Below are 16,392 nucleotides of genomic sequence, written 5' to 3'. Positions count from 1 at the left end.
CAACACTAACAACAATCACCAACACTAACAACAATCACCAACACTAACAACAATCACCAACACTAACAACAATCACCAACACTTACAACAATCACCAACACTTACAACAATCACCAACACTAACAACAATCACCAACACTAACAACAATCACCAACACTTACAACAATCACCAACACTTACAACAATCACCAACACTTACAACAATCACCAACACTAACAACAATCACCAACACTAACAACAATCACCAACACTTACAACAATCACCAACACTTACAACAATCACCAACACTTACAACAATCACCAACACTTACAACAATCACCCACACTTACAACAATCACCAACACTTACAACAATCATCAACACTAACAACAATCACCAACACTAACAACAATCACCAACACTTACAACAATCACCAACACTAACAACAATCACCAACACTAACAACAATCACCAACACTTACAACAATCACCAACACTTACAACAATCACCAACACTAACAACAATCACCAACACTAACAACAATCACCAACACTTACAACAATCACCAACACTAACAACAATCACCAACACTAACAACAATCACCAACACTTACAACAATCACCAGCCACCTAGAAACCACAAACCAAAACAATATTAAGTGCCAACGCAAAGCTCACCTCCTGCTCTGCTCTGCTTCACCCTAACTGCCAACCATTAAATGACCATCCCCCATGACACCCATGTACGACCTGCCCCCCACCCCACACAACCTCATCATCATGTACGACCTGCCCCCACCCCACACAACCTCATCATCATGTACGACCTGCCCCCACCCCACACAACCTCATCATCATGTACGATCTGCCCCCACCTCACACAACCTCATCATCATGTACGATCTGCCCCCACCCCACACAACCTCATCATCATGTACGACCTGCCCCCACCCCACACAACCTCATCATCATGTACGATCTGCCCCCACCCCACACAACCTCATCATCATGTACGACCTGCCCCCACCCCACACAACCTCATCATCATGTACGATCTGCCCCCACCTCACACAACCTCCCCACCTCACACAACCTCATCATCATGTACGACCTGCCCCCACCTCACACAACCTCATCATCATGTACGACCTGCCCCCCACCCACACAACCTCATCATCATGTACGACCTGCCCCCCACCTCACACAACCTCATCATCATGTACGACCTGCCCCCACCCACACAACCTCATCATCATGTACGACCTGCCCCCACCTCACACAACCTCATCATCATGTACGACCTGCCCCCACCCCACACAACCTCACCATCATGTACCTACAGATCCACTATCACCCCCTCCCCCTCCCCTACTACAAAGATGATAATGACCCCCCCAACACACACACACACACACACACACACACAGAACACCGGTCGTGCCTGGTGGACACGGCCAACTTCCTTAACAATGCGAGAACCAGAGAGAGAGAGAGAGAGAGAGAGAGAGAGAGAGAGAGAGAGAGAGAGAGAGAGAGAGAGAGAGAGAGAGTCCCCGTCTATCATTATGATTAGCATCCAGCAAGATGAAGCGACCGGTGCCTCCAAAGTACGAGAGTTCATCTGTGATATTACTTCACCAAACAACACAACAATGGCAGTACAAGAACATGATATCTACGTACGATAACTCGGCACGAGTACGATAATTCATCAAGCAAGTACGATAGCATGACACATGAGTAAGGTAACTCCAAGACGTACGATAATTTCCTAAAAAAGTCCCGACCCCAGAGTGGCCCACAGTATACGACACATTCCAGCAGTCACTGGTTGCTTAAGGTATCGTACTTGGGGAATAAAGTCGTCGTACTTACAGTGACGTCATCGTCTCCAACAAACCACAAAGAAAGGCTTTAGCTGCCAAACGATCGCTGGGGAAGCACGTGCTCCGAACGTCGTAATTGCCCAGTTAAGGCTTACCCAACTACCGTAACTAGGCATTTGGAACAGCCCCGGGGGATGGGGGAAGAGAACCTCCCACTCTGCGGCAACAAGGGCCATTTTCCCCCTCTAGTCCCACGGGAAGGTCGTTGTTAAGTATGGGTGGGGGGTCAACAACCGGCCAAACACATACTCCAACTTTATCTCACACTTTCGCTCACGTTTGTTATTTCATATCGTTAGGTACATACTGAAATGTACAAATAGCTATGTCTGGCTAGAATGCGTGGGGATAAATGGTAGTTCATCTTACATAATGAGAGAGAGAGAGAGAGAGAGAGAGAGAGAGAGAGAGAGAGAGAGAGAGAGAGAGAGAGAATGTAACAACATGAGGTAGTGACAGGTTCCAGTGGACAAAGAGGACGAATTTTTCCGGAAAGAGACGATGACTTGCGACTGTCGATCGTTCACGTCCGAGGCTTCAGGCAACGTTCTCTCGTTACTCTCTCTCTCTCTCTCTCTCTCTCTCTCTCTCTCTCTCTCTCTCAGTCCTCACCTTGCATTGTATCAGTATAATACAATCACGATAACAAACGAAAAAATATGATGACACGAAATATGACAACCTATGTAAGTGAAACAGCGTAATTGCGACGTCAAAAACTATATTAACATGAAAATTAGGCGTATGTAAATACAAAATATAAAAATTTCTTTCTTTCCTTCCTGTTCGTCGTTTCCAGCCTTAGCGAGACAGCGCTAGAGACAAAAAGGTGAGCCTTACAGGAAAACTTTTCACATAGTTTCCGATAATTAACCTTACACCACAGGCTATACGACCTTACAGTCATGATGATATTCAACCTAACATGATTATAGCATTGTTTACATACCTCCTGCCGTGGTGGCATGTTGTGTGCACATGATGTTTCCCACAGAGACAGTCTTGCACAAATCACTTTAAGTCTACACTGCCAAAAAACATTTCTTTTCGGTATTATACTTCAGCTGTCTCAATCATGATTCATAAGTCATACGTCTGGCAACGATCACCTCAGAAGCCGACCAACAATGAAGATCAATGTGTTGGAGGTGATGTGAGCAACGGGGGAGGAGGAGATGGAAGGATGGAGAGAGGTAAGGCTTAGAGCTGTTCATCCCTCAATATTCCGGAGAGTGAGAGACGAGCATCGGCAAGAAGAAACTGGAGCGATGTGGTATACGGGGGGCGACACGTTCTCTCAATGTGCTAAAGTTTGGGATATGACGCCGTTCAGTAGGCCATGATAGAGAGTGGGTCATGGCTGTGGACGGTGGGCTCTGGTGTCATAATTTCATCTGAAAGCTCGAGCATGGATGTGTGCAAGGGAGGTCGTCTGTTTCTTCCTGACACAACCTCGCCAAAACGGCCAAATTAATTAGGAATATAGAAAACAACACCGCCCCCCCCCCCCCCCCCCGTGCACCACGGTCACAACATGATCATAACCCAAGATGTGGTCAGCAGTCCTGCCTTCCTCAAGCTTCAGTCACACTTATCATCATTATATGTAATACTAGCTGGTGACACTTGCCTCATGTTTCTGCTAGTACTGCACACTGACACCACGAAGATACCACTTCTCTATCAAGGAATAATCGATAGGAATTGAACTAATGGTAGTAGCTGACCTCATCCTTGCCCACACATGACCTCACACACGGGTTAGGTCACGTTCCCACCGCAGATACGGAAGACCTGGCGGGAGTGACCAGCGGTCAGGCAGGGTCACGACTTACTGCCACACTGTGGACATAGCGGCCCACCCCCCCGGGGGGGTGTGACTACCCTCCCCCGGGACCCCACCACCACCAACCACCCTCAACCATCGTTGGAATGGTAATGTTCCGGTAATGGCGATGTCAACAGTTATAACCTGATGGTTGTATTGACTAATAATTGCAAGTGTTATTAATGATTCCGTAAAATCATAACCCAACATGACTTGGGTAACAACTCTTGGTTATCACAACTTAACTACAATACTAACAAGTTATGATAAAACTATTCTTGTTATCATTACACAGTTCAGGGAATTCTTCAGCCTTGTTCATCATGACAGACGCACAAAAATGACGGAATATTTCTGAGTTGCGCCCGTTATTGCACGGTTACAAACCCTGCCAAACATTCCAATATTTGAACAATGTCAAAGTAAAAAAAAAAATAATAAAATTGCCTCATACTTTAACAATGAAACAAAGAAACATTGTATCATCATAACCACGTCCGCACAAATAACAAAAATAGTCAGATTTTCACACGACCATCAAGGACGACCCGACACTGTGGTCGTACCTGGTCCACCGTTTTCTCTTTTCCTCATTTTCTGCACAAATGTACCCGGTAGACTGGAGGACATCGGTTCGAGTCCGCGTTGTTCTAGAAGGTTTACAAAAATTATTTTCTTAATTCAGTTTAATTATGAAGGATAAACCGTAATTACTGACACGAAATATTAGTACTCTCATTCTACCTCATTCTCTAACTGTGACCACAACATACGTTCTCTCTCACGTTCTCTAACAGTGACCACAACACACGTTCTCTCTCACGTTCTCTAACTGTGACCACAACACACGTTCTCTCTCACGTTCTCTAACTGTGACCACAACACACGTTCTCTCTCACGTTCTCTAACTGTGACCACAACACACGTTCTCTCTCACGTTCTCTAACTGTGACCACAACACACGTTCTCTCTCACGTTCATGTGTTCCTCCTGATCCAGATTTGAAAATCAAAACGTAAGAGAACGTTTGCAAAAACACGGTTTCTATTACACCAAACTTGGAAAACTTTATATGAAACTGGTTTCTAATGACGGCTTTCAATGACAACTCTAAACATGACAATTTTTCTTGGAACATTATAACTCACATTCCCAGTCCACGCTTCCTTATATATGTATATATACATATATATATATATATATATATATATATATATATATATATATATATATATATATATATATATATATATATATATATAAGAATAGAACCGGCGTCTCCAGATGGGTGTCACTGTTATTTTCAAGGTTAGAGCAGACTTCAATGTTCATGGTGGGGTTGGGGTTGGGGTTGGGGTTGGGGTTGGGAGGTTGAGCGGGTTAACTTCGTCTTTGTGTGTATAAAAACTTCCCAGACCCGCAGGGTTGTCCTCAGTACACTGGGCTCTGGGTCTGATCCGGCAAGCTGGATCCTTTATGATACTCGATTATATGAAATATTCCCCTTCTTTTAATTTCCTTCATTCCCTTTCTTTAAATCTCCTCTGAGAGAGAGAGAGAGAGAGAGAGAGAGAGAGAGAGAGAGAGAGAGAGAGAGAGAGAGAGAGAGAGTCGTGACCTTGTCGTCTCTCAGATCAGGTAGCCACAAAAACAGTACAACACACCAAGTGTGTGGGTTGTGAGCCGCCTCGGTGGCCCAGGTCCCGGACGACGGGTCAAGCGGGGAGGTCAAACTCCCCAGGCAAGGTCACGCCCCAAGTTCCATGGACGCTGCCCTCCTTAACGACGAGGGGGGGGGGGGGTCTCGCCTTGCCCCTTTCTATTGTGTGTAAGACGTGGTCTGGGTGGTCTACTATAAGATGGTTACGTTCTGTCCCGTTCACCTCATATGTAATTACGGTCATTTCCCCTCTCTACCATGAAGGTCTGCCCTCTCTAACATGAAGGTCTGCCCTCTCTAACATGAAGGTCTGCCCTCTCTAACATGAAGGTCTGCCCTCTCTAACATGAAGGTCTGCCCTCTCTAACATGAAGGTCTGCCCTCTCTAACATGAAGGTCTGCCCTCTCTAACATGAAGGTCTGCCCTCTCTAACATGAAGGTTTGCCCTTTCTAGCAGATATCAGTAAGGTGGCGTTCTACCCTTTCCATCAGGTAAGGTGCGGCATTCTGTAACACACAATCTATTTCCACCACAGGGAAATAAAACACGTGAACCAACTGTTGGCAATCGTTCAAAAACACAAGATTAACATCATCACACCATGACATCACATCAACTCTCACTCATTTTGAAAAAAAATATAGATTTGTGTGTGTATATATATATATATATATATATATATATATATATATATATATATATATATATATATAAGAACGTAAACACAGTAATTTCAGCAAACAATAAGGAAAATAATGGAGAAAGATGTAAACTTGGCAGTCGATGATAAAAATCTTCAGTAATAGTTAGGACATTATAACACAACCATCAAGACTAAGTGTTAACCACAATCAACATATTGCTCCACATCTCGTAAACTTGGCATATCATCGTAAGCACTTGGCTGCGCTTCCCATCACAAGACTTCATACGTTCTTCATCTTACTGTCGTGTCCAACCATTTTTTCCCCTTTTCGCCAGCGCAGAATATTTGACGAATTTTTCTTCCTCTTCTTCCAAGAACTGTAGTTACCTGTTATGCTCAAGTCTATGTGGTGGTTGGATGACTGTTATGCTCAAGTCTATGTGGTGGTTGGATGACTGTTATGCTCAAGTCTATGTGGTGGTTGGATGACTGTTATGCTCAAGTCTATGTGGTGGTTGGATGACTGTTATGCTCAAGTCTATGTAGTGGTTGGATGACTGTTATGCTCAAGTCTATGTGGTGGTTGGATGACTGTTATGCTCAAGTCTATGTGGTGGTTGGATGACTGTTATGCTCAAGTCTATGTGGTGGTTGGATGACTGTTATGCTCAAGTCTATGTGGTGGTTGGATGACTGTTATGCTCAAGTCTATGTGGTGGTTGGATGACTGTTATGCTCAAGCCTATGTGGTGGTTGGATGACTGTTATGCTCAAGTCTATGTGGTGGTTGGATGACTGTTATGCTCAAGTCTATGTGGTGGTTGGATGACTGTTATGCTCAAGTCTAGGTAGTGGTTGGATGACTGTTTAGGCTCTATGCCTATCACAACATCCTGGGTCATTAAGGGTCATCACCGTCAAGTTATAACCATCGGCTGAACGACAGATCAACACGTTCTCCATGTGTTAATGATAGTTAGGACCACATACATACTATCGCTCTGTACGTGGTCCATTACGATCCCTCGTTGCTGAGCCCACTGGAATGAACTGAACAGGAGACGGGTGGACTGGGGTCAACAGGTAGAGGCACGGGATAAGGTCAGGTCGTCACAACCAGAGGTCATCGCACCGTCGTGCGCAGTGAACAATCATTGTTAACCACTAACCTTCAACCAATGAAATTCTTTTCCAACTCTTGTTTCTTTGCGTTATCTATCGTTACGTTACGTGTCCAGTGATCGCGGCCTCTTATACCATGTGTTTCCAAATGATTTGACTTTGTAGATGCGAAGTATGGAAGGTGGCCGACATGCAGTGAGCGAACTGAACATCTTGCCAAAATACAGTTTTCTTACCCCCCCCCCCCCTGCACGGGGGTACGGGGTGTATGATGAAAGGAACAACAGAGAAAGGGTGGAGGAACAGCAAGGGCAACAGTGAAAAGGCGGCAGATCATCTTAGGGAAAGGCGCATCTATCTGGTCAACAATCAACAGAGCAATGTTTACTGTTAACGGGGTCGATAAAGTCATCAGGTAACCGTTGGAATGCGGGTCAAAGATGAACATGTCAGATGAGGTCAACAACGAACATGGCAGGCGAGGAACTCAACAGTGGATGAGTTTGTACGATTCATAGTGAAGTGGTCGGGTAAGGTCAACAGTGAACAGGTCAGGTAAGGTCAACAGTGAACAGGTCAGGTAAGGTCAACGGTGATAGAGGTAATAGCCAATATAGCTGTGGGATCCTGTCCCAGGAACCCTATCCCTGAGGACTTTGACACTATGACCCTTAACTTTGGGACCTTAGCCCTGAGAGCAGTAGCCCTTAGTACCTTAGCCCTGTCAGCCTTGCCCTTGGTCCCTGAGCCCTGAGAGAGAGAGAGAGAGAGAGAGAGAGAGAGAGAGAGAGAGAGAGAGAGAGAGAGAGAGAGAGAGAGAGAGAGAGAGAGAGAGCCGTGACGACCCTGGCCCTGAGGACTGGCTGTGGGCAGGCAGGAGTTGGACCATTAATGTCACCAACCACTTGTTGTGCTGGACTCAATATGGGAGCCCCACCTGCCATGTTGTTGTTGTTATGGATGGATGTGTACACCAGTCCCCCCCCCCCCCCCCCCGCCTGCACGCACGACACGTGGCACGACAAGTGTGACATAGAAACACAGTTGGAATAGACAGAAAGAGAGAGACAGATAGAGATACATACAGACATTATCATCTCATATACACTGACTCCAAAACCTTTTTTTTTCCTCAACGTGTATAAAATTCCTCATGATGTTGTAGTTTCGTATGATGAGTGTGAGCCCATGCACCATGCCAGTAACGTGTCTAACATTACCGTCATCCATCACGCAGGTTCGGCCCACACCAGCCACCTGCTCCACCACCGACCCACCTCTCTCACTACACACATTCTCCACCACCAGTGTATGTACCTACTTACCCACGAAGGTAGTGGCTGTAGCCGTACAGGCTGGAGTGATTGCAGTGTTGTGGGGCTGGAGTACTGGCTACACAGCTAGTATGATGAAGGATGTTCGAGATCACACCTTCCCTCACAACACCTCACCTCCGCTGGTATAAAAGCTTTCGTTTTTTTTTTTTTTTAGACACAACTTTTTATCCCCTGGAATTAACCATCCCGCGCGTGTCCCTCCTTTTAATCCCATGACATGGGTCACGACCCATCACTCGACGGGCCATCACCATCATCATCATCATCATCATCACGTCATCATCATCATCATCATCATCATCACGTCATCATCATCATCACGTCATCATCAGGTCAGGTCATCATTTTCCACAGACCCTGTGTACGTTGGCAACCCCAGGTCCCTCCGTTGTGGTGTGTTCTCCTCCACAGTCAGGTTGTGAGCCCCCCCTCCCCCCCCCACACGTTTTTCCACGATTTCTACATTGTGTTTGCCTCCTACAACAGTCTGGTGTATCATTATCATCACCAGAACAGCGGCTCACACGTAGCCAATTCGCAACACTCATCAAGAGAACGGTGTGTGTGTGTGTGTGTGTGTGTGTGTGTGTGTGTGTGTGTGTGTGTGTGTGTGTGTGTGTGTGTGTGTGTGTGTGTGTGTGTCTGTGTGTGTGTGTGTGTCTGTGTGTGTGTGTGTGTGTGTGTGTGTGTGTCTGTGTGTGTGTGTGTGTGTGTGTGTCTGTGTGTGTGTGTGTGTGTGTGTGTGTGTGTCTGTGTGTGTGTGTGTGTCTGTGTGTGTGTGTGTGTGTCTGTGTGTGTGTGTGTGTGTGTGTGTGTGTGTCTGTGTGTGTGTGTCTGTGTGTGTGTGTGTGTCTGTGTGTGTGTGTGTGTGTCTGTGTGTGTGTGTGTGTGTGTGTGTGTGTCTGTGTGTGTGTGTGTGTGTGTGTGTGTGTGTCTGTGTGTGTGTGTGTGTGTGTGTGTGTCTGTGTGTGTGTGTGTGTGTCCTAAAGTAAACGTAACAAATAAAACTATAAAAAAGGGTTGACAAAAATGTACAAAGAAAATCGCGACTATTACTTATCGTTATTATTATTATGGTATTACGTTTCAATAATACAACATGAACTATTGTATTATTATACATTGATGTATAATGCAATATAAACAGAGATGAACACGAGGGGCAAACAAAAGCAGTGGGTGGCCTGGGGGGGTGGGGTGTGCCCTGGCAGTTATGTCCCTCATGGCCTCAGGTAACGGTACCTGCCAGCCAGCCAGCACGGGCTGGGGGGGGGGGGTTAACTACCGCAGGTGGGGGCCCCCGGCCACGCTGACCCCCCGTCAGGAGGGGAGGTGAGACGTCCAGTGTATGGGCGACGGTCAGCAGGGGGGGGGGGGGGCGACCTGGCCAGCTGGGCCAGCTGAGGTAAAAGCTCTGCAATGTTCAGGTGGCGCCCTTGCTCTCCCCCCCCCCCCCCCCGCACCAAGGCCAACACGTCTCGTCGTCGTCAGCCTTGAGCCGGCCCTCACGACATCATCACCCGTTTGTAACCCGGACACAAACACCATTCTCCCCTGCTGCACAGAACGCAACCCTTTTCCAGTGGGAGGGTGACGCTAGGGGGGGGGGGGTTAGGTGTGTATGTGAAGGGGGTGTGAGAGAGATGGTGGCTCAACCTGACTCTTATTATCTGTGACGCCGTCACGCCTCTCTACCTTACGTACGTACGTGTGTGTGTGTGTGTGTGTGTGTGTGTGTGTGTAATATAAGGAACTTCAGCTGATGAAACTCAAGAGGGTGACTCTATGTCTTACGACGCCAACTCTTGCAGTGAACTATGCACACTCTCTCTCTCTCTCTCTCTCTCTCTCTCTCTCTCTCTGGCTCCGCATGTGTCTATCCTGCTCCACCTCACGTTCAACTCTCCTCCTTCCCTCTCCACGTACCTCGCTATCTCACACCCAGAACGGACGCCCCAGGAGGCAATGGTATGGTATACATACATTCGTACATATAAATAATTATGTCTCCAGTTCACCATCAACTCACCACCATCACTGACAAAACTCACAAGCATAAAACGGTATAGAAAAATCCTTGGGAGAGAGAGAGAGAGAGAGAGAGAGAGAGAGAGAGAGAGAGAGAGAGAGAGAGAGAGAGAGAGAGAGAGAGACAGACAGAGTTTTATACATGGCCTTCCTAATGAACCTCTTTGAACATCATTACTGTACATGACTCAATTCACATATTCTTTTTCTGGCGAAATGAGGAAAGCATAACGATGTAGGGGGAGACTAGGCCATATGTGGCTGGGGGAGGGGGGGAGGGGAGGGGTCTTGAGTTGGGGTTCTCGGGTGTTGTAGCTGGGGTGGGGGGGGGAGCCCCCCCTTACTACCGTGGAGGGAGGGCCAGTCTGGAGGGAGGACGAGTAACAACAGCTGGGGAGGGAGAGTATGGCAGTAACCCAGATCCACCTGCCCCTTACATACACCACTACACACCCACCCCTCCTCCTACACCACCACTACACACCCACCCCTCCTCCTACACCACCACTACACACCCACCCCCTCCTACACCACCAATACACAGCCTTTCTACACCCCTATTAAACTAGTCATATATACCTCCACCACACAAGGCCAACACGACTTATCAACAAGACTCCCACAACACAATTTGTAGAAGTATACGTCTACGTCTTCCCTACACCCTTCCTACCATCATAAATACAAACACACACACACATCAAAGTTATTAGCTATGTCCACATCCCTACACCTGTGTAGCTAACTAAACATGGGTAACAGACCATCAATGTGTACATGTTTATATCATTCAATGAATTATCTACCAGTGGTGTGTGTGTGTGTGTGTGTGTGTGTGTGTGTGTGTGTGTGTGTGTGTGTGTGTGTGTGTGTGTGTGTGCACCTTGCCTATATTTACTCACATAGAAGTAGCCAAATGTAACCGGAAACACACTGAGACCTGACCTTGACCGTCACTGGTCAACACCACAGTGACAACACCTCATCATGACCGTCTCTGGTCAACACCACAGTGACAACACCTCATCATGACCGTCACTGGTCAACACCACAGTGACAACACCTCATCATGACCGTCACTGGTCAACACCACAGTGACAACACCTCATCATGACCGTCACTGGTCAACACCACAGTGACAACACCTCATCATGACCGTCACTGGTCAACACCACAGTGACAACACCTCATCATGACCGTCACTGGTCAACACCACAGTGACAACACCTCATCATCTTCACGATGCAGCATACAATTCACCCACTTTCTTCACGGATTTCTCGCACAAATTCTTCAAAGCAAACACACCTGGTACACACACCCTAGACCTCCTCTCCTGGAGCCAAACTGCTCCTCCCCACTCAAATATTCCATGCATGCCAACAACCTCTCAATCACCACTCTCTCATACACCTTACCAGGTATAATCCACAGAATTATACCTCTACGATTACATTTACTTGTACCCCCCCCCCCTGGCCTTTACATAAGGCACAATCATTCTTCCATACAAACGTTCAATATCCTATCAAACACATCACGAAAGCTGTTATCCTCTATCCTGTGAAATTCAAGTGTAATCCCATCAACTCATCCCGCCTTGCCATACTTAATGTTACTAAAGGTTTTCACCAACTCCTTTCCTTTCAGCATAACATTCACTAGGACTGTCTCACTCCTCAGGTAATCTTGTCTCAAACACACACAATCCACTATGCCTTCATCTAGCACATTCAACAGTCCTGCAAAATATTCGATCTATCTCTTCCTCACATTTTCTTTGCCTGTAATAACTTACATATATGTTCCTCTCACTGATGCTCTAATTTGTTCACTTGTTCTCTCCTCACACTAATCACGCCCTTCCAAAATAATCCTTTTCATTTTCTATGATGTTCACGTATACATAAACCCTCTTATTCAGCTGAAGCTTTTCCAAGTTCTGCATACGCAGGAGACTATATGCCTCCTACCTATACCCTAAATGTTACATCACTCTCATATATATATATATATATATATATATATATATATATATATATATATATATATATATATATATATATATATATATATTTATTTATGATAATTCTTATTTCTTCATAACAAACAAATAGAAATGTAAGAAATAAAGGAGCATAACGAAATAAAGGAAGATTTCACTTCCAACATTTGACTACCATCTTTCTTTGAGATTATACACACACACAGTACACGTCTACCTGCCTGGCCGGCCCATGTTGCCCCCTTCCCGTGCCCACTGGAGGTACTGACCTTGAAGAGCTTCTCGGCCTTGAACCAGACGTCCTCCTCGTCTTCCTGGTAGGGTAAGTCAACGTTCAGGTTGTCCTGTGAACGTCCCAGGATCTTCCGGCGAGACACCATCTCCACGGACGGGGCGGGACCGCAGCTGGTGGCGATACATACATCATACATTACGGCGGGGCATACATCATACAGTATAGCCACACATACACACGAACACAAAATGGGGACGGGGGGGGGGGGTACATAACACGTATGACCACATCCGACACACAACCTCAAGCAATGATCTATACATGGGAAGAAATACAGATACACTCAATGTTACAGACGTATAGAGAGATTTGATTATTACTCAGTATATATATATATATATATATATATATATATATATATATATATATATATATATATATATATATATATATATATCGAGACGTGAGTATGTACCGAGGAACCACTGAAAATATAAAATATGAACAGCGGATAAGGATGTGAGTGGGTGTGAACGTAGGCAGGAGACAAGTTGGGAATCGTCACAAAACATTATAATAATATCTTCACACTTCACACTTGGGGATAGAGGAGAAAGAATACTTCCCACGTATTCCCTGCGTGTCGTTGGAGGCGACTAAAAGCGGAGGGAGCGGAGGGGGGGGGGGGGGGGGGGGGGCTGGAAATCCTCCCCTCCCGTTTTCACTTTTCCAAGAGAAGGAACAGAGAAAGGAGCCAAGTGAGGAGTTTGCCTCTTAGGCTTAGTCCTCTGTTCAAAACGCCACCTCGCTAATGCAGGAAATGGCGAATATGTATGAATAAATTATATATATATATATATATATATATATATATATATATATATATATATATATATATATATATATAAAGAAAAGAATGTGAGATGGTTCCATCAATCATTGACAATACGTGATTTGGATGTGGGTGTATGACCGTCAGGTTGTGGGTGTGGGTAATGGTGGTGTGAGGAAGGCTGTGGTTGCGTCTCACACTCATATATAACGTAGCTAGGGCGCGGTAACGGACCAGGAGGAGGAGGGTATGTGGCCAGGCAGGGGACGTGCAGCGAGGGAGGGGGAGAGAGAGGGGTATGTATTAGGATAGGGGGTGTGTAACGGGGGAGGGGTATGTAACGGGGGAAGGGGCATGTGATGGAGGGGGGAGGGGGGACGGGACAGGTAACGGGGGAGGGAGTCTGCAGCAGGGGAGGGGGGAAGGGACGGAGGGGGGGGGTCAGACCACCGAGGACCCCAGAACATACAAAAACCTCTCCAAGGCCAGCGCCCCTCCCCCATTTCTCTCCCCCCATAATGCTAGAATCCCCCCTCCCCCCCCCTCCCTCCCTCCTCCCTCACCAAAACTAGCCCGTCACTACACCAGACCTCACCAGGCAGTACACTACCCACCTGCTCACACCTCACCACATGGCTCCCTCCCTCACCTTACCACATGGCTCCCTCCCTGACCTTACCACATGGCTCCCTCCCTCACCTTACCACATGGCTCCCTCCCTGACCTTACCACATGGCTCCCTCCCTCACCTTACCACATGGCTCCCTCCCTCACCTTACCACAGGGCTCCCTCCCTCACCTTACCACATGGCTCCCTCCCTCACCTTACCACATGGCTCCCTCCCTCACCTTACCACATGGCTCCCTCCCTCACCTTACCACATGGCTCCCTCCCTCACCTTACCACATGGCTCCCTCCCTCACCTTACCACATGGCTCCCTCCCTCACCTTACCACATGGCTCCCTCCCTCACCTTACCACATGGCTCCCTCCCTCACCTTACCACATGGCTCCCTCCCTCACCTTACCACATGGCTCCCTCCCTGACCTTACCACATGGCTCCCTCCCTCACCTTACCACATGGCTCCCTCCCTCACCTTACCACAGGGCTCCCTCCCTCACCTTACCACATGGCTCCCTCCCTCACCTTACCACATGGCTCCCTCCCTCACCTTACCACATGGCTCCCTCCCTCACCTTACCACATGGCTCCCTCCCTCACCTTACCACATGGCTCCCTCCCTCACCTTACCACATGGCTCCCTCCCTCACCTTACCACATGGCTCCCTCCCTCACCTTACCACATGGCTCCCTCCCTCACCTTACCACATGGCTCCCTCCCTCACCTTACCACATGGCTCCCTCCCTCACCTTACCACATGGCTCCCTCCCTCATCTTACCACATGGCTCCCTCTCTCACCTTACCACATGGCTCTCTTCCTCACCTTACCACCTAACACATGGCTCCCTCCCTCACCTTACCACCTAACACATGGCTCCCTCCCTCACCTTACCACCTAACACATGGCTCCCTCCCTCACGTTACGGCCCTAACACATGGTAACATGGCTCTCTCCGTCACGTTACGACCTAACACATGGTAACATGGCTCCCTCCGTCACGTTACGACCTAACACATGGTAACATGGCTCCCTCCGTCACATCACACCCCCCCAGATAATCTGGCTCCTACGTTTATCATGATGCAAGAACCAACGGTACAGTTAGAGGTACGGGTAACAACAAGGAGTCGAACCCGTGCACTTGAACGAACCATGGTTCGTCCGTACCACAGGGGTACCGTACCAAAGCGCTACCCCCCACACAAGGGCACTGGAGGGGGGGATGATTTAAGCTTCCTAAAATGACCCTAAAGTGTTACTTACGAGGGAAAACGTCACGGCCTTCTTGATAGTATATTACTTATTACTTTACAAAGTGACTTTACATAGCACCAGAACTTATATTATCTATCAACATATCAACTTTACATAGCACCAGAACTTATATTATCTATCAACATATCAACTTTACATAGCACCAGAACTTATATTATCTATCAACATATCAACTTTATATAGCACCAGAACTTATATTATCTATCAACATATCAACTTTATATAGCACCAGAACTTATATTATCTATCTATCTATCTATCAACATATCAACTTTACATAGCACCAGAACTTATATTATCTATCTATCTATCAACATATCAACTTTACATAGCACCAGAACTTATATTATCTATCTATCTATCAACATATCAACTTTACATAGCACCAGAACTTATATTATCTATCTATCTATCAACATAACTTTACATAGCACCAGAACTTATATCATCTATCTATCTATCAACATATCAACTTTACATAGCACCAGAACTTATGTTATCTATCTATCAACATATCAACTTTCTATCATTACATAATTTCCTAAATCTATTGAAAGGATCACCAACACCCAGCTACTGAACTACCTCCCATACCATATCATACACTGTAACTGTATAATGTATTGTATTGTACATTGTAACTGTATAACGTATAGTATTGTACACTGTAACTGTATAATGTATTGTATTGTACATTGTAACTGTATAACGTATAGTATTGTACACTGTAATTGTATAGTGTATTGTATTGTACATTGTAACTGTATAACGTATAGTATTGTACACTGTAATTGTATAAGGTATTGCACATTGTAACTGTATAACGTATAGTATTGTACACTGTAATTGTATAATGTATTGTATTGTACATTGTAACATGCATAACGTATAGTATTGTACACTGTAACTGTATAATGTATTGTA

The 16,392-nt window shown here is 46.1% G+C and overlaps 1 protein-coding gene across 4 annotated transcripts in view; it reads right to left on the bottom strand.

Annotated features, from left to right (window-relative positions):
* Window positions 1-16,392, bottom strand: part of LOC139758636 (uncharacterized) — a 184,068-nt gene that overhangs the window by 56,481 nt on the left and 111,195 nt on the right. For all 4 annotated transcript variants that reach the window (XR_011714874.1, XR_011714875.1, XM_071680163.1 and 1 more), the window contains exon 3: window positions 12,769-12,904. Coding sequence is in view for 2 of the 4 variants with exons in the window: in XM_071680163.1 (XP_071536264.1) it covers window positions 12,769-12,904 (136 nt within the window). In the remaining 2 variants the exon portion in view is untranslated. The remainder of the gene's footprint in view (window positions 1-12,768; window positions 12,905-16,392) is intronic.

The sequence above is a fragment of the Panulirus ornatus genome, chromosome 31 (assembly GCF_036320965.1).
Source record: "Panulirus ornatus isolate Po-2019 chromosome 31, ASM3632096v1, whole genome shotgun sequence".
Lineage (NCBI taxonomy): Eukaryota > Metazoa > Arthropoda > Malacostraca > Decapoda > Palinuridae > Panulirus > Panulirus ornatus.
Note: the sequence above shows the minus strand (reverse complement) of the source record. Positions and strands in the feature narration are given on the sequence as shown.